Here is a 24,670-nt window from a genome sequence, read left to right as displayed (position 1 = left end):
GTCAGTAGTAGAATGCTAAACTGTATATGGATGATAAACGTAGCCCTACTCTGTTTTTACCAGGCAAAATTGAAGGAGATCAAACAAGTTATTTCTGGTCAATAATCTGGATTTGCGCGCCCGCCTTTTCACGCCAACGCTGATGACTGGTCATTGGTCAACCATCAAGATGCACAACTTCTGGCCCTGAAGCATAAATGAGAATTTAACGACGACTTGCAGGCAGCGGGTTCAGAACAATCACAACTAATGGGGGGTGATACTACCAGCAAAAAGGGCACTTTGGAGACTGGAAGGGCAAAGGAATAGCGGGCATTTTACGGCTCCTGACCAATTCTGCAATTTGTGAGTTTCTTTGCTCTGATTTTAACTTTTTTTTGTACATTATGTTTCCGACATCATTTCCTATGACCGAAAGGAGCTTCTGGGCATCATAACAGCGATCACTAAGCTTGATTTGGATGAAGATTTCTAGTTCAATGAGTCGGCGCACAGGGCATACTGCTCACCCCAGAACAGCGCAGGACAATCTGCTCACCCCAGACCAGGTCCTATCCCCGACTCTTGGAAGAGAAAGCGATAGCACTATAGAGTCCGAGGTGTGTGTACCCTGATTAAACTACAGTGGCGAGTAAATAAACTGCCTCTACCCTCTGTTCTATTGGTGAATGAACAATCACTGGAGAACAAACAGGACTAGCTCCATTCGAGATCTTATCAATGGGACCTGAAGAACTGTTATGTACTATGTTTCTCAGAAACCTGTCTGAATAAGGACATGGATAATATTATAGCTTGTTTTTCTATGTGACTGCAGAACAGAACAGGCAGCTTCGGGTAAGCTCCTGGGGGGTGGTGTGTGTCTCTTCAATAACAACAGCTGGGGCGCAGACTCTAATATTAAGGAAGTCTCTAAATTCTGCTAGCCTGAGTTAGAATACCTCATGATAAGCTGTAGACCATACTATTTACTAACAGTTTGCATCTATATTTTTCGTAGCTGTCTATTTACCACCACAAACCGATGCTGGCACAAAGACTGCACTCAACGAGCTGTACAGGGCCATAAGCAAACAGGAAAATGCTCATCCAGAGGCAGCGCTCCTAGTGGCAGGAAAACTGAAGTCCGTTTTACCTAATTTCTACCAGCATGTCACCAGTGCAACTAGAGGGAAAAAAACTCTAGATCACTTCTACTCCTCAAACAGAGACACAAAGGCTAGAGCTGCCACTTTCAAGGAGGACACTAACCCAGACGCTTATAAGAAATCCCGCTATACCCTCCGACAAACCATCAAACAGGCAAAGCGTCAATACATTACTAAGATCGAATCTCACAACACCGGCTCTGACACTCTTTAGATGTGGCAGGGCTTGCAAACTATAACGGATTACAAAGGGAAACCCAGCCACGAGCTGCCCAATGACTCGAGCCTACCAGACAAGCTAATTGCCTTCTATGCTCGTTTCGAGTCAAGCAACGCGTAAGAGCACCAGCTGTCCTGGATGACTGTGTAATCACGCTCTCCATAGCCGATGTGAGTAAGACCTTTAATCAGGTTAACATTCACAAGGCCACAGGGCCAGACGGATTACCAGGACGTGTACTCAGAGCATGCGCTAACCAGCTGGCAAGTGTCTTCACTGATATTTTCAACCTCTCCCTGACTCAGTCTGTAATATCTACATGTTTCAAGCAGACCAGCAAAGTCTCTGTGCCCAAGAACGCCATGGTAACATGTCTAAATGACTATCGCCCCGTAGCACTCACATCTGTAGCCATGAAATGCTTTGAAAGGCTGGTCATGGCTCACATCAACACCATCATCCCAGACCCACTCCAATTCGCAAACTGACCGAACAGATCCACAGACGATGCAATCTCTATTGCACTCCACACTTGCTATTTGGACTTGAACAAAAGGAACACCCATGTGAGAATGCTGTTCATTCCTCTGCAACTGGATCTTGGACTTCCTGACGGGACGCCCCCAAATGGTGTGGGTAGGCAACAACACGTCTGCCACACTGACCCTTAACACCGGGGCCCTCTGGAGTGTGTGCTTAGTCCCCTCTTGTGCTCCCTGTTCACCCACGACTGCGTGGCCAAGCACGACTCCAACACCATCATTAAGTTTCCCAACGACACGATGGTGGTAGGCCTGATCACTGACGACGAGGAGGCTGCCTACAGGGAGGAAGTCAGAGCTCTGGCAGTGTGGTGCCCGGACAACAACCTCTTGCTCAAAGTTAACAAGACAAAGGAGCTGATCGTGTACTACAGGAAACTGAGGGCAGAGCACATCCCATTCACATCAACGGGGCTGTAGTGGATCGGGTTGAGAACTTCAAGTTCTTTAGTGTCCACATCACTAAGGATCTATCATGGTCCAGACACACCAACACAGTCGTGAAGAGGGCATGACAATGCCTCTTCCCTCTCAGCAGGCTGAAAAGATTTGGCATGGGCCCTCAGATCCTCAAAAAGTTCTACAGCTGCACCATTGAGAGCATCTTGATTGGCTGCATCAAAACTTGGTATGGCAACTACTTGGCATCCGTACATCACTGGGGCTGAGCTCCCTGCCATCCAGGACCTCTATACCAGGCGGTGTAAGAGGAAAGCCCTAAAAATTGTCAAAGACTCCAGCCACCCAAGTCATAGACTGTTCTCTCTGCTACCACATGGCAAGAAGTACAGATGCACCAAGTCTGGAACCAACAGGACCCTGAACAGCTTCTACTCCCAAGCCATAAGACTGATAAATAGCAAAATAGTTAACCAAATAGCTACCCGGACTATCTGCATTGACCCCTGCATTGGCACTTTTTTGATTCATCACATATGCAGCTATTGTTTACGATCTGTCACTTTATTATACATGTCTACCTCAATTACATTTTCCTGCACATCGACTCGCTACTGGTATCCCTTGCATATAGCAATAGTTCTAGTTACTCATTGTGTATTTATTATTACTTTTATTAAGTGTTTTACTTTTCTATTATTTCTCTATTTTCTTTCTCTCTGCATTGTTGGGAAGGGCCCATAATTAAGCATTCTACTATTAGTCCACACCTGTTGTTTACGAAGCATGTGACAAACACATTTTATTTTATTTGGAAATTAACCCTCCTACCACAAGCACACTCATACACACTGCATATACAGTATATAGTATAGGCCTAGTCTATATACTGTATGTATCGTCATTAGGAGAATTGGCAAGGTGTCAAGCAGCAGAGAGATGGATATTCAATCCTTCCCCCACCATGCACCATGCTCTTCCGCTCCACTGGACACCAACACACAGAGATCTTTACATAATGATTTAGCATGGGCCGCTGCCTGCGCCTCGCCTCACATCCAGGAGAGAGGAGATAGAAAAGAGACAGAGAACAACAGAGAGAGAGACAGAGACATAGACAAAGAGAGAGAGAGAGCTTTAATTGTCCAGTGCGCTCCATCGGCTCGAATATGAGAGGGGTGTTAAGGGATCGCAACCTTCAATCATTTATGAATGAAATAGGCCCTCGAAGCACACTGTCACGTACGCACACACACACAGAGTTCATTCAGGAGCCAATGGTATCAAGTGCCATATTTAAGTATTGTGGTGTTAGGGAGGGAGACAGTGACAGGGTCATTCACCCATACCCACGAGGTGACACACCCAGGAGCTGCATCCCAAATGGCACCTTATTCCCTTTATAGTGCGTTACTTTTCACCAGGGCTCTGTTAAACATTACTGCACTTTACAGGGATTAGGGTGCCATTTAAGTCCCTACCCAGGTCTTAGGAAAGTCCGGTCAACAATAAGCTTCCCTACCTCTACCAGGCTAGAACAAGAACTAAACCCTCTCAAGCCTGTCATTTCTCTGACTGCATCGCTCACTGTGTTTGGTGCCTATTTTTTTTTTTTAAACAAAGCGCCTCTGTCATTGTGGGTGACGGTTTCATCTCCTTGGCTGGGTTAGTGCTGGGCAGATGCAGAGGGATGGGGGGTGAAAGGATGGAGAGAGGCAGAAAGACAGCAGGAGGCGAAGAGAGAGAGGGAAGCAGATGAGGGAGGCAGTAGTCCATGAAGTCTCCTCCAGCGCTGAAAGCCAACTCGGGCGCATCTGATTGGTGCAATCAGTCAGTCAGTCTCGGCTAGGCTCAGCTCCAGGTTCTGATGTCTTCTGAGCATGCTGTCACCCAAGCACCATAGACTGGCTGGGGATAGGGGATGAGATGATGTGGGGGTGGGATTGAGTTGGAGGATAAAAGTGGGGGGCCTACAGGTCCCGTGAAATGGGGCAGTTCCCCTCCTTGCCCCCAGTAAAGGAAAATTGGACAGGTCCCCTCCTTGCCCCAAGTAAAGAAAAATGGGACAGGTCCCATCCTTTCCCTCAGTAAAGGAAAATGGGACAGGCCCCCTCCTTGCCCCCAGTAAAGGAAAATGGGACAGGTCCCCTCCTTGCCCCCAGTAAAGGAAAATGGGACAGGTCCCCTCCTTGCCCCCAGTAAAGGAAAATGAGACAGATCCCCTCCTTGCCCCCAGTGAAGGAAATGGGACAGGTCCCCCCCCTTGCCCCCAGTAAAGGAAAATGGGACAGGTCCCCTCCTTGCCCCCAGTGAAGGAAATGGGACAGGTCCCCTCCTTGCCCCCAGTGAAGGAAATGGGACAGGTCTCCTCCCTGCCCCCAGTGAAGGAAATGGGACAGGTCCCCTCCTTGCCCCCAGTGAAGGAAATGGGACAGGTCTCCTCCTTGCCCCCAGTGAAGGAAATGGGACAGGTCTCCTCCTTGCCCCCAGTGAAGGAAAACGGGACAGGTCCCCTCCTTGCCCCCAGTGAAGGAAATGGGACAGGTCTCCTCCTTGCCCCCAGTGAAGGAAAATGGGACAGGTCCCCTCCTTGCCCCCAGTGAAGGAAATGGGACAGGTCTCCTCCTTGCCCCCAGTAAAGGAAATGGGACAGGTCTCCTCCTTGCCCCCAGTAAAGGAAAATGGGACAGGTCCCCTCCTTGCCCCCAGTGAAGGAAATGTGACAGGTCCCCTCCTTGCCCCCGTGAAGGAAATGGGACATGTCCCCTCCTTGCCCCCAGTAAAGGAAATGGGACAGGTCCCCTTCCTTGCCCCCAGTGAAGGAAAATGGAACAGGTCCCCTCCTTGCCCCCAGTGAAGGAAAATGGGACAGGTCCCCTCCTTGCTCCCAGTGAAGGAAATGGGACAGGTCCCCTCCTTGCCCCCAGTGAAGGAAAATGGGACAGGTCCCCTCCTTGCTCCCAGTGAAGGAAATGGGACAGGTCCCCTCCTTGCCCCCAGTGAAGGAAATGGTAGTGTTAGGGTTACCTTTGGGTCAAAACCTTGCACAAAAAACTACGGGAGCATATCTGCTTGTCAGTTCTGAATTCTTTCCCTGGGTTTGGTTTGTGAGTGCTAGTGTGCCTTAAACAGGGAAGCTGAAATGATCAGTTGATACATACACACAGCGGGCAACGTGCGGCTTGTCTGCCAGAGAGGCCAGGAGGCGTGGGCTGCTGGCACACCACGCTACGCTGAGCCTCTCTCCTCCCCTCTCTTCATCCCACGCGCCTGTCACTGCTCTCTGTTCCCCACCACTCTACAGCACAGCTCCAGTGAACACACGCACGGCAGAGAAATGCTCATCCATGGTTGTCTACAGCTTCCCTAATTGGCCAACCGTGTGTAGCCATCTTGAAGCTTTAGAAGCCTTTGCAGCATATTGAGGAATGATGACTGGGGTTTAGCATATTAAAACAAGTCCCATTGCATAAGCATCACTTCTGAAAAGGAGGAAGTCAAGTCGTTCTGACTCTACAACACTAGAAGCTGAGACACACCTCCCTACATCACTTCGAGGGGGTGGGGTGAGAAATCAATTGATGTTGTGGCTTTGTGAGCGGAGGGCCCTGCAGAACAGCAGATAGATATTCTCCCGCTCCCTTTCCCTCCCGTCATCCCAGCATGCGCCTGCGGTTGCTTGGCAACCCACGGTCGCTCGCTCTCTCTGAAAGCAGACGTTCTCGACGACCAACTGTTCGGCTTGGGAGAGAAGTCCTCATGAAACATAACACACATAATCATATTGAGTAACACGGTTCCCAAAAAAGACATGTGTTGCTATGGTGATCCCAGTCTCTCTCTGCTGTAAGTGGTTCCTAGAGTGTAGGCAGCAGTGGGCGGTAGAGAGGGTTGGCCGGGAAGGGAAGCATGCTCCGCTCAGGATCGTTGGGTTGACTGGGAAGGGAAGCATGCTCCGCTCAGGATCGTTGGGTTGGCCGGGAAGGGAAGCATGCTCCGCTCAGGTTCGTTGGGTTGGCCGGGAAGGGAAGCATGCTCCGCTCAGGTTCGTTGGGTTGACTGGTAAGGGAAGCATGCTCCGCTCAGGATCGTTGGGTTGACTGGGAAGGGAAGCATGCTCCGCTCAGGTTCGTTGGGTTGACTGGTAAGGGAAGCATGCTCCGCTCAGGATCGTTGGGTTGACTGGGAAGGGAAGCATGCTCCGCTCAGGATCGTTGGGTTGGCCGGGAAGGGAAGCATGCTCCGCTCAGGATCGTTGGGTTGACTGGGAAGGGAAGCATGCTCCGCTCAGGATCGTTGGGTTGGCCGGGAAGGGAAGCATGCTCCGCTCAGGATCGTTGGGTTGGCCGGGAAGGGAAGCATGCTCCGCTCAGGATCGTTGGGTTGACTGGTAAGGGAAGCATGCTCCGCTCAGGATCGTTGGGTTGACTGGGAAGGGAAGCATGCTCCGCTCAGGATCGTTGGGTTGGCCGGGAAGGGAAGCATGCTCCGCTCAGGATCGTTGGGTTGACTGGGAAGGGAAGCATGCTCCGCTCAGGATCGTTGGGTTGACTGGGAAGGGAAGCATGCTCCGCTCAGGATCGTTGGGTTGACTGGGAAGGGAAGCATGCTCCGCTCAGGATCGTTGGGTTGACTGGGAAGGGAAGCATGCTCCGCTCAGGATCGTTGGGTTGACTGGGAAGGGAAGCATGCTCCGCTCAGGATCGTTGGGTTGACTGGGAAGGGAAGCATGCTCCGCTCAGGATCGTTGGGTTGACTGGGAAGGGAAGCATGCTCCGCTCAGGATCGTTGGGTTGGCCGGGAAGGGAAGCATGCTCCGCTCAGGATCGTTGCTAGACTTTGAGGACAGCCATTAGTTTCAAGCTAACGTGTCACCATCTGGTATAGGATGGAGAGGGATGAGGGGGTTCACACCAATCCATTCAGCCACTGTTAACTGCCTGGATAGTGATCTCCTTCTGGTATAACACGATGAAACATGGGCTGTATCTTTTTATCTAAAATTAGATGAGTCATCAAATCATAGGCCTGGCAATTATCCGAATGTGGTAATTAAATATCAGTGAAGAGGTAGGTTGAGCATTAATCCCGAGTGGTGCAGCGGTCTAAGGCACTGCATCTCAATGCTAGAGGTGTCACTACAGACCCTGGTTCGAGCTCGGGCTGTATCACACCTGGCCGTGATTGGGAATCCCATAGGGCGGCGCACAATTCGCCCAGCGTCTTCCGGGTTAGGGGAGGGTTTGGCCGTCATCGTAAAATATTGAATTTGTTCTTAACGGACTTTCCTAGTTAAATAAAGGTTAAATCCCTAAGAGTCAATTGAATCTAAGTAACATAAAAAATATATCTCTAGTTTAATGTTTTTTTGTTGCATCCCAATCCACCGCATCTGCCCACGTCGGGCTTCTGCATCTGCGGTGGAAGGTGGCCGAGCGGTCCCACTGGACTCGTCTGAAGCCCGTAACGCTGATGTGCCAACTTCTGTCTGTAGCATCCGAATAGTTTGGGCTACAAACTAATATCACCCCACTCAGTTTTGCTCTACGACCCCCACAAGGGTCACGGGACTCATCTGAAGGTAACCCATACAAAACGAATGGAAGTATGGAGGTAGGTTTATCCCAACAAAAATAAGGGTTAAATAGGTGTCAAAAAATAATAACAACATTTCCTGAGCTTTCTTAGAACTCCTAGATATAGGCCAGACACCTCAAAAGCTTATGATACATTTGACATTAAAGAATCTGTTATTCAATGCGTTTCTATGGGCTATAGTAGTAATGGCCAAATTCAATATTTTAGCTTTATACCAAAAGGAGTCCTAAAATTCTAAATCAAATAGCTAAATGATCCTTGGTATGACAATCTTAAAACAATTCCATACATGGCTTAAGACTTTGAGGTTAGTAAGTTAAAGGACAATCTTCAAGGAGAGACATTTGGATGATCAAACCTGTCCCATTCTAATGTAATACAAATTCACTCAGTATCGCAACCGACAGATGTGCATGCACAAAGCACACAAAGGAAAGGGTGGGAGGGTTAAGTTCATGGTATTTTATTGAAAAAAAAAATTATAATCAAAGACTAGCATGTACAACTTGGAATGAAGGTAAACTGAACTCAAGATGAACAGTCTAGAGAAGACTCTGGTGTTGAAGACCCTATGATGCGCTGTAGGTCACTCAAAACCCACACACAACCATGGTCAGAGTCGAGAAACATTGACAGTACATCCGCATTCCCTTGCCAAAACACAAAGACTTCCCTAGCAGGTAAAAAGATCTCCAGCCCGCCTCCCACCCTTGAATCATACCCAAAGTTTCACGCACAACAAGGAAACAGAACTCCAAATATTCCCAACATGCCAAACATAGTTCTAAATGTATTTATTTTGTAAATGTTCATCATCATAAAAATATTTTTTTGTAATGAATTAAGCAAACTGCAAAGGTCCCATTAATTCCATCTCTATGTGAGTTTAGTACAGTGGAGGCTGCTGAGGGGAGGACGGCCCATAATAATGTCTAGAATGGAGTGAATGGAATGGCATCAAAGACATGGAAACCACGTGTTTGAGCCATTTGATACCATTCCACATATCCCGGTCCAGCCATTATCACAAGCCCATCCTCCCCAATTAAGGTACACCAACCTCCGGTGGTTTAGTATGACTCCCCATCCCTATCTCTTGTGAGCTCGTCTCGCAATATAGACTGCACCAAAACCCACCAACGGTACCCACGGCACCGCTGTGGAATCAGAGTGAACCCATTGGCCAGACTGCGGCACCAGTCTCAAGCTGCATGCATGAAGAACAGAAACAGAGAAAAATATAAAATTGGCCAGCACAAACATTACCACTAGCAACTGGAAACAATAGGCAGTTCACCAAGTGCTTTCTTTAGTTGTTGACATTTTGTTTACAGGTATTATTTATCTTATTACTGATGTCTAAACTCATCTTTGGGGACAGGACCACTAACCAGTACATGCAGATCATTTGTTTTTGCTTAATATTTTTTAACTTATTTTATGTGGACAGATTTGTCATTTTTCAACATTCAGTTATGTTTTCTATACAGAAACAGTATGATTTTTGCAAGAGGTAAGTAAAACATGTGACTGATTTTTTTTTTGTCTTCTAAGGAGGCCAGGAGAAGGGTAGGAGAGCTTCATTTTGCTGTCATCATTTGTACAAATTCTGTGGACAAAAGAGCAAAGCAAAAACAAAATAGACATGAGAACGAACAGAAACCAACCAACCACTGATCAAACCAGCAATTACACTTCACAGATCCAGACATAATTGTCACAGACAAATCAAGACATACAGATCATAAAACAAATTAAACTGTTATCGGTCATGGAGACTGTTTACATAAGTCCAATATCCCATTACAGAGAGATGGACCAATTATATAAGAAAGAACAGGGGGTTCAGGATGGTAGAAAGGGATGAGAGTGAAGAGGGGGATCAGGCAGTACAAAGTGATGAGAGAAGAGGTGGATTGGAGCTGTAGAGAAGGGATGCAGGGAGCAGTAGAAACAAAACACTGGCTCTACTGTACAGTAGCATGGTGAAGATGACTGAGTGGGTGACAGCTGTCCTGAATCAAGGCCCCCAATAGGGACACTGCTGAGAACTACTGTACACTCACTCACAGCAGAACAAGATAGGGAGAGAGAAAAGTTCCATTGTCCTCTTCTTACCTTCATAGTTGACCTGTCCGTCTCCGTCGATGTCGGCTTCTCTGATCATCTCATCGACCTCCTCGTCTGTTAACTTCTCTCCCAGGTTTGTCATGACATGACGGAGCTCTGCTGCACTAATGTAACCATTCCCATCCTGCAGGGGAGACGATGTGAGGTGTGTGAGTGTGTGACCTCACAGTAAACACACCTGCCTTTTACAAAGGGACTATCACTGACCATATACTGCTTGACAAACAAAGTGGCAATGTATACATGAGGTGAATAAATAAAATAAAATAAAAATCACACACACACACTCCTTACCTTGTCGAATACCCGGAAAGCCTCGCGAATCTCCTCCTCGCTGTCTGTGTCCTTCATTTTCCTGGCCATCATTGTAAGGAACTCTGGGAAGTCAATGGTTCCATTGCCTGGGAGATGGAGAGAGGAAGTGGAGAGAGAGGGTTTAGCTTGCTTTTTGTAGACCGTTGGAAAAGGGGGAGACCAGTAGAAGTGGATAGGCAGAATTGATAGTTACTTATCTGGGATTAAAACCCCAGTTGCAATGGGCCATGCGTTGTCTAGAGTGGGCTGTGTACTGTAGACCACTACAACAGTGTAATAGGAGGGTCTCCAGGTACAGTCGAGGGATTTTTCTGGATAACTTTTTATTTTATTTTTAAGGGGCGTAGGAAGGGTTTTTTATTTATCAAAAAGGGGCTTAGGTGGTGGGCGTGGCAGGGGGCATGCCAATGGGCGCAGTCAGCGTGGCAGAATTTGAGAACATTTGAGGCCCCCCCATCTTGGTAGTGTAGAGACATTTAGGCATGTTTAAGCAAATTTCCTGCAATTCTATGCATTTTGCCATGGCTAATGCGGTGTTATTTTGCTCAAACATAAAAATCAATACTTCTAAATTCATTGTTTTTGGAATTTCTCTAATTCTCACTGACTAGATTTTATTTAAGTGATTGTCACTTCTCAAAAGGTTATATTATAAAAAACTATAAGTCCATTATCTTTTCTACATACTTTATATCTGGTTTTAGCTATTTACATTGAAACGTTTTTCTACCCCCCCCCCCTTTAATTTTTTTTTATACATTGTTTCGACTTAAGCGTCCCAAAACAAAACTATTAGGCCCAAGTATTTAAATGGCTGAAAAATCCCTGCAGCCCTCAGCTGTTTAAGTGTGAGATCATGTGTGTGATTCCTGGGGAAGACTGTTCTCCTGAGCACACAGCTGTCCCCTCCCCTGGTGGTACATGGCTGACATACAGTTCCCCAGTGAATCAATGCAAGTCTGTTCTGTTCTCCACTCTGCATGTCCCTAGTGTGGGTGTGTGTGTGTGTGTGTGTGTGTGTGACTATTCCATTACATAGACAGGGCAGTAGGCTTGGGCGATGTGTAAATACCCCAGTATATGGTATTTACACATACACAGTATGATTTTCAATACTGTAAAAAAAAATCTATATTATAATATTTTGAGTTTGGGGGACTCCCTCGCCTTGCGGAGGCTGCGGGATGCGTGTGACACCACTGCTTATAACTCTAAGTTAACTACCTTAAGATGTGCCAAATAACTTATACTCAGCTCAGGGCACTAGCTATGCAGTTGGTTTGCTAACTTGCTAGCCAAGTGGCTAGATGGCATGATCAAGCTTCTTAGTTACAGCAGAGACAATCAATTTCCCGTTTGCGTCGAGATCCATGCTGCCTAAATTGTTTTGTGTGAAAGCCCCCCCAGAAAAATAGCACACCTTGTGTGTATTTCCAGGACCTGGTTAAACCCTTTGGAGAAGACACTCACACCGATCATAATTAACCTGGATTAGTCTGGGCTTGTCAGGAGGGTGTGTGTGTGTAACCAAGAGGTCTCCAGGTACAACCCCCAGCTGTTTAAGTGTGAGATCATGTGTGTGATTCCTGGGGAAGACTGTTCTCCTGAGCACACAGCTGTCCCCTCCCCTGGTGGTACATGGCTGACATACAGTTCCCCAGTGAATCAATGCAAGTCTGTTCTGTTCTCCACTCTGCATGTCCCTAGTGTGGGTGTCTGACTATTCCATTACTAACATACGGCCGTATAATGCTGTAATGTTGTTGTTGTTTGTGTGTAGGCAGGGTCTACCACAGCTGATGTGAACTATTTCCCTGTACATTCCCTCAGAGAATGTACAGCCCAGCAGAGCAGAGCTCAGAGTGGATTATGTCATGGATTTCACTAGGCCATTATTACCTACTGCGGTTATTTAACTGGCTTTGTTGCAGCCAGTCACTCGGTCTGCCTGACCTAGATAGTGACAGACAGTCAGAGGAGACATGGTGTTCAATGAGAACACTTCCAGTCCAAGCACTAACACAAGTTAGGCCGTGGATATACGCATCAAGAACTCTATCAATAACTGGTCAATAAGAATCACTACTCATCACCATCAGGTTGACTTCCAGAAGGGATAGTAGTATAGAGAGCAATAGTAATGGCATCTTTTTGTAGGCACCAACTCCACCATGGTTTGTTGGATAAGTTGTTGGATAAGTTTGTTGAAAGTTTAGTTTTTGTAGGGTTTTTGGATACACTGCGAAAATAAGGTCTGTGTTAATCACAGGCTTAGGAGTGCTTAAAAAATTTGATCAATGAAATAATCTTCATCAGCTAAAGTAACTTAGTGAATTTTGAAAGATTTATATAATCAAAAAAAGCACATAAAAGGCCTCATAATTCATAAAAAGGTCATGTTGACTGATATCTCAGAGAAAAATGTATAAGATCTCCTAAGCCTGTGTTAACCTCAGACCTTATTTTCAGCGTTTAACCCAAAACCCTATTCTTTCACCATAGGAATGGCTGAACGAACCAGAGGGTAGTTTTTTTTTAGGACTACATGCTGGTTAACTCTAGTGACTGAACCGACACACGGCCCAAGGAAATAGAGTAGTACTTCTGCCACTCCTTACTTACATTCCCAGCCTCTCCAGAAATCCCAGTTGGAGGATTCCCACCCTATTCCAGGAATCGACCACCTAGGATTTCTGGAAAACCTAAAACTTTACAACCCTAGTTGGACACACTCCAGGGTGAAGTTTCACCATAGGTATAGAGTTAGGATCAGCTTCCCCTCCCCCAATCCTAACCATTACAGGTGAAAATGAGAAATTGAACCAAGATCAGCATCTGGGGCAACTTCACCCTACACTGCTGGACCCCAGCAGGCGGAACTCACCATCAGCATCGACCTCGTTGATCATGTCCTGCAGCTCTGCCTCTGTGGGGTTCTGTCCCAGCGACCTCATCACGGTGCCCAGCTCTTTGGTTGTGATGGTGCCGTCGCCGTCCTTATCGAACAAGGAGAATGCCTCCTTGAACTCTGCAGAAAAGAAGATAGCAACAGTTAGCCTATTTGTGTGTCCAAAATAAATACAAGGAAAAATATCACATCTGAGCTACAGTAAAAACTTGATTAGACAATTAGTCACCGGCCCGTAGCACTCACGTCTGTAGCCATGAAGTGCTATGAAAGGTTGGTCATCGCTCACATCAACATCATTATCCCAGAGACCCTAGACCCACTCCAATTTGCAAACCGCCCCAACAGATCCACAGATGATGCAGTCTCTATTGCACTCCACACTGCCCTTTCCCACCTGGACAAAAGGAACACCTACGTGAGAGTGCTGTTCATTGACTACAGCTCAGTGTTCAACACCATAGTGCCCTCAAAGCACATCACTAAGCTAAGGACCCTGGGACTATACACCTCCCTCTGCAACTGGATCCTGGACTTCCCGTCGGGCCGCCCCCAGGTGGTAAGGGTAGGCAACAACACATCCGCCACACTGATCTTCAACACGAGGGTCCCTCAGGGGTACGTGCTCAGTCCCCTCCTGTACTACCTGTTCACTAATGAGTGCACAACCAGGCACGACTCCAACAACATCATTAAGTTTGCAGATGACACAAGTGGTAGGCCTGATCACTGACAACAATGAGACAGCCTAAAAGGGAGGTCAGAGACCTGGCCGTGTGTTGCCAGGACAACAACCTCTCCCTCGACGTGATCAAGACAAAGGAGATGATTGTGGACTACAGGAAAAGGAGGACCGAGCACACCCCATTCTCATCGACGAAGCTGTAGTGGAGCAAGTTGAGAGCTTCACGTTCCTTGGTGTCCACATCACCAACAAACTAATCATGGTCCAAACACACCTCAGGAGACTGAAAAGATTTGGCATGGGTCCCCAGATCCTCAAAAGGTTCTACAGCTGCACCATCGAGAGCATCCTAACTGGTTGCATCACTGCCTGGTATGGCAACTGCTCGGCCTCCGACCGCAAGGCACTACAGAGGGTAGTGCGTACGGTCCAGTACATCACTGGGGCCAAGCTTCCTTCCATCCAGGACCTCTATACCAGACAGTGTCAGAGGAAGGCCCTAAAAATTGTCAGAGACTCCAGCCACCCTAGTTCTCTCTGCTACCGCACAGCAAGTGGTATCGGAGCGCCAAGTCTAGGTCCAAAAGGCTTCTTAACAGCTTCTACCCCCAAGCTTTAAGACAACTAATCAAATGGCTTCCCAGACTATTTGCATTGCCTGTCCCCCTCTTATGCTGCTGCTACTCTGTTTATTATCTATGCATAGTCACTTTAACACTACCTACATGTACATATCTCAATTACCTTGACTAAATAGTGCCCCTGTACCTCCTGTATATAGCCTCGCTATTGTTATTGTTATTTTACTGCTGCTCTTTAATCATTTGTTACTTTACACATTTTTCTGAAAACTGCATTGTTGGTTAAGGGCTTGTAAGTAAGCATACCTGTTGTATTTGGCGCATGTGCATTTTGATTTTACTTTTATCTTATCTATACTCTGAAAAAAAGGGTTCTTTGGGGTTGTACAGTGCACTTGGAAAGTATTCAGACAACGTCACATTTTGTTAGGTTACGGCCTTATTCTAAAATGGATTAAATAGTTTTGTTCCATCAATCTACACACAATACCCCATAATGACAAAGCAAAATCAGAATTTTAGATTTTTTTTCAAATTTGACAAACTGAGCTCTTCAGTAAGGCCATTCCAATGCCAATGTTTTTCTATGGACATTGCATGGCTGTGAAATCAATTGTCTACACCTGTCAGCAACGGGTGTGGCTGAAATAGCCAAATCCACTCATTTGAAGGGGTGTCCACATTCTAGACGATTCTGTGCTTTCAACTTTGTGGCAACAGTATGGGGAAGGCCCTTTCATTTCAGCATGACAATGTCCCCATGCACAAAGCGAGGTCCATACAGAGATGGTTTGTCAAGATCAGTGTGAAAGAACTTGACTGGCCTGCACAGAGCCTTGACCTCAACCCCATCAAACACCTTTGGGATGAATTGGAACGCCGACTGCGAGCCAGGCCTTGTGGATGAATGGAAGTCCCCAACATCTACTGGAAAGCATTCCTAGAAGAGTGGAGGCTGTTATAGCAGCAAAGGGGGGGGGGGGGGGGGGACCAACGCCATATAAATGCCTACGATATTGGAATGAGATTTTTGATGAGCAGGTGTCCACATACTTTCGGTCATGTAGTGTAGCTTACAAATAAGCACATATTTTTTTTTACATTAAAAAGGGTAAGCAAAGTTTATGATTTCATTCAAATACATGAAGCTAAAGTCACATGATAAGCTATAGCTAGATAACTAAAGTAATTAGAATTTGAGCACTGTATGTAAGCTAGCCATCTAGCCAGACAGGAAAAAGCTAGGCTACTTTTATTAGCCACTTTACAAGCTAGCGAGCTAACGCTGGCAAATAAACATTATGGAACAAGCCAAATAGAGCTACAGACCTAGCCTGACATTGGCAATTAGCTAAATGTTACTTTATTTCAGTATGGAGTCAAATGAGGAGACTGTGTTTCATGAAGCCATCTGAAGACTGCTGATGACCCTTGTTGAATGCAGGTGATGGGCTGTGGGCTGACTGAGAAGAGGTATGTATCTAAATTATTTATAATAAGTCTTGGTGATTCAATAGCCTAGTTAATCATGACATGACTTTTAACACACCATGTTTTGCTCTTTTGCTGCTGCTGACAACTGCATGTAAATTGTTCTTCTAATCTACATCAGAACAGTTATGTCTGCATAGCATTTTGTCTACATTAACTCATGTTTTTGCTACTTTTTTCTTCTTCCCAGGAGCCCGCCAGGCAACAACCAATACATATTGTGCTGTTCCATAAAGGAGTCAGCTAAAGTTGGTACAAAGACTGACGTGGGCAATCGTTCAAACAAAGAGACTGGCTACCAGTGCATATTTCCAAAGTATGTTTGCATATAACTAAAAATCTCAAAATTATGCTGGTCTTTTGTCCATTATATTATATGCTTAGCTAAAATTATTACTGATTATAAGTAGTAGCCATAATTGTCACCATACAGGGTTCTGTATTCCAATTTTGGTTCAGTCAAGAAGAACCCGTCGTGTTCCGATCAAAGAACCCTATAAAAGGGTTCTAAGTATATACACTTTTAGGGGTTCCATAGATGAAAGCAACAGAACCCTTTTTGGTTCTGTAAGAAACATTTTTTTCCTAAGAGTGTAGGCTACTTAATTAGGTTAAGGTTTCAACCAGTAATAATCACACCTAAGCTTGACCTCCTGGGCTATGGAATGACTTGAAAGGATTACATTTGTTAATTGTAAAGGTGAGCGGATAAAAGTCTTGTCAACAACAGGTGTGTCTGCTAGGTCTCTGTCTGCCATTGGTGAGGCATCTGCCTATTATTAGGGCCATATAAAATTTGCGTTGTGGAGAACGCGGCTGGAATCATGAAATCCAGACATTAAAACGCAATTCAACAATGTTCAAAAATGTATTCAAGTTGGTAGGAAATTAACTAAATGTATTGAACTTATTACAAAATAATTACCATAAGACATGAACAAAATGCTTAAGTGATTTGTACACTGCTCAAAAAAATAAAGGGAACACTTAAATAACACAATGTAACTCCAAGTCAATCACACTTCTGTGAAATCAAACTGTCCACTTAGGAAGCAACACTGATTGACAATAAATTTCACATGCTGTTGTGCAAATGGAATAGACAAAAGGTGGAAATTATAGGCAATTAGCAAGACACCCCCCAAAACAGGAGTGATTCTGCAGGTGGTGACCACAGACCACTTCTCAGTTCCTATGCTTCCTGGCTGATGTTTTGGTCACTTTTGAATGCTGGCGGTGCTCTCACTCTAGTGGTAGCATGAGACGGAGTCTACAACATTTGTGGCCTGCTGGAGGTCATTTTGCAGGGCTCTGGCAGTGCACCTCCTTGCACTAAGGCGGAGGTACTGGTCCTGCTGCTGGGTTGTTGCCCTCCTACGGCCTCCTCCACGTCTCCTGATGTACTGGCCTGTCTCCTGGTAGGGCCTCCATGCTCTGGACACTACGCTGACAGACACAGCAAACCTTTTTGCCACAGTTCGCATTGATGTGCCATCCTGGATGAACTGCACTACCTGAGCCACTTGTGTGGGTTGTAGACTCCGTCTCATGCTACCACTAGAGTGAGAGCACCGCCAGCATTCAAAAGTGACCAAAACATCAGCCAGGAAGCATAGGAACTGAGAAGTGGTCTGTGGTCACCACCTGCAGAATCACTCCTGTTTTGGGGGGTGTCTTGCTAATTGCCTATAATTTCCACCTTTTGTCTATTCCATTTGCACAACAGCATGTGAAATGTATTGTCAATCAGTGTTGCTTCCTAAGTGGACAGTTTGATTTCACAGAAGTGTGATTGACTTGGAGTTACATTGTGTTGTTTAAGTGTTCCCTTTATTTTTTTGAGCAGTGTATATTCCGTCCACTCTTTGAAGAGGCAACAGCACAGGAATGTCCCTCTGTGTGCACGCGTTGGTCTACCACTGTGTAGCCGTTAGTGATGATGCTAATGTCATGTTTTCATCAGTGGTCAGGAGCTAGCAGACATGCCTCACTCACATTAAATATTCATACACAGCTCAAATGTGTGTGCGTGTGTGTGCTGAACTGCTTACCGGCAATCTGCTCCTCTGTTAGTTGGTCAGCCTGAGGACAGAAAGAGGGAGAGGGGGGAAAAAAGATCAATGCCATTGTATTTTGGCTAACGACTGAACACAAGCAGTACTACAGAAAACTGCCCAATTTCTTCCTTTTTCCATCCTAGCCCACCTCTGAGCAGCAGATATTAGCCAGTGAACTCTGAGCAACAGATCAGATATTATGTAGCCAAGGTAACGATCCAGCTAAGGCAGAGCAGAGAATACAGTAACCTGATGGAGAAGACACCCCGTCTGTCTGTGCTGTTAAATTACAGTGCACAACAATGCCATGGAGGAGAGGCCAGGCCAATCATTGCACAGCAGTTTAACATGCATGTTGATTGGTTCCTCTGCCGCTCTGCTCATCCCTAGAAAACAACCAATGGCAATTTTTGCGGGTCAAGGAGGTCCATGGACAATACTTTATGCCGATAATAAAATGTTTACACTAACTTTTTCCAGAGACAACCATGTATGCAATAACAAATCAATTATACAACCATGCAATGTATTTGACTTTATTTTTAACAAGTTAACTACATAACGGTAATCTATTTAACATGATCAATCTCTTGATAAACTGGGTAAATCAAGATGGGTCAGGTGAAATCATATTCAATAGGAGTGTATGCATGCATTGAGTTATTGAGCTTGTTTTGGCTGATTCCAGTGGTCTTTGAGGCTACACATGACAAACAGTTTCCTTTTCATTTGGGTCCATGTTAGGCCTACTGAACATTATACCCTGATGAAGACAGCTTGTCGGTCAAAACATTGGTTATTAAATGATTGCTTCTGAGCTCCTAGTGTGCGGCTCTCCTTTTCTTTTTAAAGTGTTCTACTCCGCTAGCCAGCACCTCGCCTAAACAGGTGTGCGTTTGTTTCGCCTCCAGATAGGCCTATTTGCAGGAGTTTCATGAGAGAACAGTGTGCTCGCTCTATAATGGGGAAATCGTCCGTGCCGATATTATCGGTTGTTCTCTACGAGTCACCACACACTGGATCGCATATTTACATTTCAGCAACACGACTCATCTGCTGACGAGATATGAATGCAATGATCACATCGGGATGAAACCTCCTCACCTCCCCCTACGGAGGTATGCCGGACACATTTCCCACTTTAATTTAATATATGCCTACAGTAAACACACACAATGAATGAGGACAGTAAAGACACTGGTAGTCACATTTAGAGAACACTTCACACCCAACCAGCCACGTTCCCCACAAAATCTGCTCTCACTCTACACGCCTACTAAAGAGAACTGTCCAAAATTAGAGCCTGTTCTACTATCTTCGTTCCCACCACCACTCATACAGTAACCGGAGCACACCACAGCAGCTACCCCATCAGATCACTCATACAGTATTCAACCAATTTCAGCTTCCCCATCACTCATAGAGAAGGCATAGCAGAGCATAGCAGAGCGTTGGGACCTGAAACTCGTCAAAATGCAGGTCGGTCAGGTCGGCCACTAGCCTCTTTGCCTTAGGCTGGTCCTGCCAGGTATCTGCTGGCTTGCTGTCCAGAAGTAGATTACCCTTCTTGGGCTTCCCATTGGACCCCCTGGCCTTGGAGGGGACGACATCCATGGCCTCTCGCACCATCACCAGCCCCTCGGCCAGGCACTCCGTACGCTTGGTGTTTATGTTGCCCTGGCGCCTGACGTCCCGCAGCTCGGTCTTGGTGATCTGCAAACCATTCTTCATGTCCTGTACCTCTTTGACCACGCTATCGATGCGACTATTGGTAAAGTCCACCAGCATCTGCAGGAAGGACTTGTAGTTCCTCTCCTGCTGCTCAATCAACTCTTTATAGAAGAACTGCTGGTGGTCCAGAAGCTCATATACCATGGACAGAGAAACCAGGTCATCGACCTGGTAGCAGGGTGCCTTCTTGGGCAACATGGTTCTCCTCGGGCTCCTCAGCCTGCCTGTCGATGACTGGAGCTGTGCAGGTCAGGTCTCTGGCTGCTAGCCGTGGGGAGCTGTGTCAAGTCTCTGTGAGTGGGCCTCAGCTGGCTGAACTAAGCACCAGACAGAGAGGAGGACTAGACTGATAAAGAAGCAGGGTTTACCTGACCTGAAGCCTGAGGTACTGTGGCAGGGATGGAGTGATGTGACTGACTGGCTACCTCCCCTGTACTGTAGCAGCAATCGAACATTAGGGCTGCTGTCTGCATTGGATATCTTTGGAAATCCTAACTTCCACATGGGACGTTTCAACAGAAGCTCTGGGGTTAATGTATCGTGTTTTGCTTTTCGCCACCCCGCCGACCACAATACGGACTGTCAGCGCAGTGGTACAGTTACAAAAATCAACGAGGGGGTCTAAAGGATAATTTCCGTGATTAGGGCCTGGTCACATGATGCTTAGGGTCCCCTGCCAGGCTAGTTGGACAGACGACAGAGCCAGAGCATCCAGGGTCAGAGAGGCTAGATGCTTAAGCTGATGGCTAAGTGCCCCACAAGATGAACCAATCCGCCGCATACCCCTTTGCTGTTGAAGAAAATCCTAGTGGAAACACGGTGCCTCACTGTGATACATTGGCTTTCATTTAGGGCTAGGCTATACAATGGCTTTGTTTTTCTCTGAACCATCCTTAGGCCCTTAGCTTCTTTCTCTCTCCCTGAACCTGTAGGCCTTCACCCATCTTTACTTTGGCATTATCGGTTTGTCTTTACTTGCTGTTTGTTTGTTTGTCACCATACAGGGTTCTGTATGTTTGTTTCTCTGGTATTACCTACACCTCTCTTTACCTCTGTATGTTTGTACACTCTTTCCCGGTCCTGTACTGTACTTTTTTTCTTGTCTGTGGCTCCCTCTATCTCTCTCCCTCTGATGGGTTCCTTGAGCAGTGGCAGCAGCAGCATTCTCTGGCAGTGTGTCCAGAAGGGAGGTCCTCCTCCTGCTCCTCACCCTACTGGATCCTCAGGGCCAGCCCACTGTAACCCCAGCCTATAGCATGAGGCACTGCTGAAACACAGCCAGGACCTCCCTCTCTGTGGCCCCTCGGGCAGGGAACGAGACCCCAACACACACACAACACACATGGCTGCCATAAATCTGGCCTGGATTTGCATGAAATGCACAACCTCGGTATGAGAGAGCACCGCTTGCTGCCATAGCTGCAGCTATCCTATCCTGGCCCAGAGACCTAAAAACACCATAGCTGCTACAGCGTGGCATTGCCACTTTCACATCACATTGACAAGTGGTCCCTGAGGGCCATGTGGTGGTAGTGTAGTGACACACAGAGGATTGGGAGTGAGGGCTTCCTGTCACCGCTATGTCCCATTTGTGTGCATCTGTGTCTGTCTGCCCACATGACTGGAGCTCCACTTTTATTTCAGTTTATTAGAACAGGGACAATGTACAACATCTCAGAAATGAGAAGTGATGCTTTGCACCAGACTCCAACATAGGGCTACAGCAGAGGGATGGAGTTAATCAGACACTACCCCTACATATGAGCATGTAACATAATGTGCAGTGATATTGTGCCTAGTCATCGTCTATAGATTCATATAGCCTCCACCCAACCTTGCTCATAAATCTCTTGCAGCAATATTCAGCACATCGGCATCAATTGGTTATGCTGCTTATTGTTGAATTTGTAACTTATTGTTACAGAATGGTAGGTCTAGACAGACAAGCACCCCCCCGGGCACTGCCAAGGCTGTCAGGCACCCTGCATTTATAATAACATGAAGGTTGTGGCGAGTAAAGCGAGAATAACAAGAATCCAGTCAGATAATGCAATGGCCTTTTCTACATGGAGTCACCACATTAACTCTGATAGAGCAAATCAGCTCAATACACTGGGGCTGTCTTCTAGCACGTTCATTTCCTTGTTAGGGCACACAGCAGGATCCTGTGGCGTGACCAATACATTTGAAAATGTGATTTGATTTAGAGCGGGGCAGGGTCAATGTCCCCACAACTACAGCAGAGAGCAGAGGACCCACCCATCTGCTGAGGCATTACTACAGCAGAGAGCAGAGGACCCACCCATCTGCTGAGGCATTACTACAGACGAGAGCAGGGGACCCACCCATCTGCTGAGGCATTACTACAGACGAGAGCAGAGGACCCACCCAGCTGCTGAGGCATTACTACAGACGAGAGCAGAGGACCCACCCATCTGCTGAGGCATTACTACAGACGAGAGCAGAGGACCCACCCATCTGCTGAGGCATTACTACAGACGAGAGCAGAGGACCCACCCAGCTGCTGAGGCATTACTACAGACGAGAGCAGGGGACCCACCCATCTGCTGAGGCATTACTACAGACGAGAGCAGGGGACCCACCCATCTGCTGAGGCATTACTACAGACGAGAGCAGAGGAGTGGAGTCGACACAACCTTTTAGTACACGCCTTCACAGCACAGCAACACACATCTAAAAAGATTCCTTCTTATCATTGTCCACCACAACCAATCAAACATTCAAGCGAGGGCCGAAACAGTGGACACACTGATTCAGAGACTACAATCCATAGCTTTGTAATCCCCACATTGGTGGAGACATTACTTCCATGCTTTTGGAGAATCAATGTGTGCATTGAGCACAAGAACATAACTTACTTTGAGATTCATGTTTTAACGCTGTTCTCCCGCTGCTATACAACCCAATCCCTCCCATAGAGACAGTCGATAGAAAAGTATCTTGGAGGTTGAACCTCCTGTGACAATGGTAATTACTAACTGAAAAACAACATGATATATGGAAGAATGTAGATCATCTGTGTATAAAAAGTGGTAAGAGCAAGGCATAAATCAAACATGCCAGAGATGTCATGTCAGAGATAGGGCAGCTACAGTTAGTCCAAGAGTACAAGAATGTCACAGAGATAACATTTTCAATCAAATTGAAGCCATTAGTGTTTAGAAATCCTATAACAGGTCTATAAATTATTTGTAATTACCATAGAAAAAAAGTGACAGACAGCATGAATCAAACTCCGTTAATATTGCAAATATGGAGACTTCAATTCCATAGATGTGGTTTCTCCCTAATGTCTCCTGAGGCAGAAAAATAAATGAAACTATGCATTCTACATCATACAACTGTAATAGAACCTGAAAAAGACTGATCATAGTAAAAATGATAACGATCTGGTGAACTGCCTGGTCATAGTGGCCTAATATAAACGCAATATCTTGTAAAATTCCTAGAATATTGTATATAATTCTGAATTACAGTGATTTTAAGGGGGCGGGTGTACGGTAGGTACAGCGGTAGATTGTATGCACTGCTCCCTCTAACCGCATCAACAGATATTTGTTCGCTGCATTGAGCGGTCCGCTTGTACATTTGGAAAATATATAAATCTCAATGGTTTTTCAGCTTTATTTTGATCAAAATTGGAATGCCCACATTCTATATTACACATATATTATGTTACAGAATCTTAACACGTTCCATTACCGGCTCAGTACACGGGTTTTGTTTAACATTAAAACCGTAAAATGCTACTGTTTCACAGGCGCATGGAGTCAGGTCTGGCTCGCTGACATGAAGTAATTGCCTCGATCATCAGACAAAGATATACTTTGAGTTATCATCATTCGTCTTAAATATCGATCCATCAAAAACACAATCAGCAATGCATATGAATTGTAGGACGGATCCTATAATCAATAATGTAACACCCAAAAATCTGACAAGCTAGCGTCGTCGCACGATCACTCCGACCGTCACTCAACGGTTCACGCGAATCTTCCTCTGCAGGAAAAGCATGCATTCATGCAACGAGGAAACCTTACCATTGCTTGCTTAAATTATATTTCATTCAAAATAATATTTCCAACGTGGCACATGATATAATACTCACCATGTCTGTCGGCGCTGAATGTGTTAGTTTTCTAAAACTAGACTACGAGATTGACCAGTTCCCGGGACCTCTACTGATGGGTTGAAGGTGTGTATCTCTCGCGATCTCTGTCTATATAGCTTGGTGTATTCCTCCGCCGCTGAAAACCCTCCTCACTCACTTCCGCATTTTCCCACTGCAGGACAGGCAGCATGTATCCCTCCCACCCTCCCTTCTCAGAAAACTTGCCTGACAGAGTTGTTATTTTTTGTATTTAAAAAAAGCCTTTATTTAACTACACAAGTCAGTTAAGAACACATTCTTATTAACAATGACGGCTTCCTGCGGGGAAGGGGGGTGGGATTAAAAATAAAAAATCTATTAAATAAAAAAATAGGACAAAACACACATCACGACAAGAGAAACAACACAACACTACAAAAAGAGAGACCTAAGACAACAACATAGCATGGCAGCAACACATGACAACACAGCATGAAAGCAACACAATATAACAACAACATGGTAGCAACACAAAACAAGGTACACACATTTTTGGGCACAGACAACAGCACAAAGGGAACAAAGGTAGAAACAACAATACATCACACAAAGCAGCCACAACTGTCAGTAAGAGTGTCCATGATTGAGTCTTTGAATGAAGAGATTGAGATAGAACTGTCCAGTTTGAGTGTTTGTTGCATCTCGTTCCAGTCGCTAGCTGCAGTGAACTGAAAAGACGAGCGACCCAGAGATG

At 45.9% G+C, this 24,670-nt stretch overlaps 1 protein-coding gene across 1 annotated transcript; it reads right to left on the bottom strand.

The window, feature by feature from the left end:
• Positions 1-8,354: 8,354 nt before the first annotated feature.
• LOC129813069 (calmodulin-1) lies at positions 8,355-24,049 on the bottom strand. Its single transcript, XM_055865225.1, has 6 exons — positions 23,935-24,049; positions 18,069-18,099; positions 13,237-13,380; positions 10,332-10,438; positions 10,026-10,161; positions 8,355-9,516 (listed from the first exon to the last, which is right to left on the bottom strand). The coding sequence occupies exons 1-6, from the start codon at positions 23,935-23,937 to the stop codon at positions 9,488-9,490; spliced, it is 450 nt and encodes a 149-aa protein (XP_055721200.1). The 5' UTR covers positions 23,938-24,049; the 3' UTR covers positions 8,355-9,487.
• Between the last annotated feature and the right edge of the window lie 621 nt (positions 24,050-24,670).

Source organism: Salvelinus fontinalis, chromosome 16 (genome assembly GCF_029448725.1).
Source record: "Salvelinus fontinalis isolate EN_2023a chromosome 16, ASM2944872v1, whole genome shotgun sequence".
Lineage (NCBI taxonomy): Eukaryota > Metazoa > Chordata > Actinopteri > Salmoniformes > Salmonidae > Salvelinus > Salvelinus fontinalis.
The sequence above is the reverse complement of the archived record's forward strand: the minus strand, read 5'-3'. Positions and strand labels throughout refer to the sequence as shown.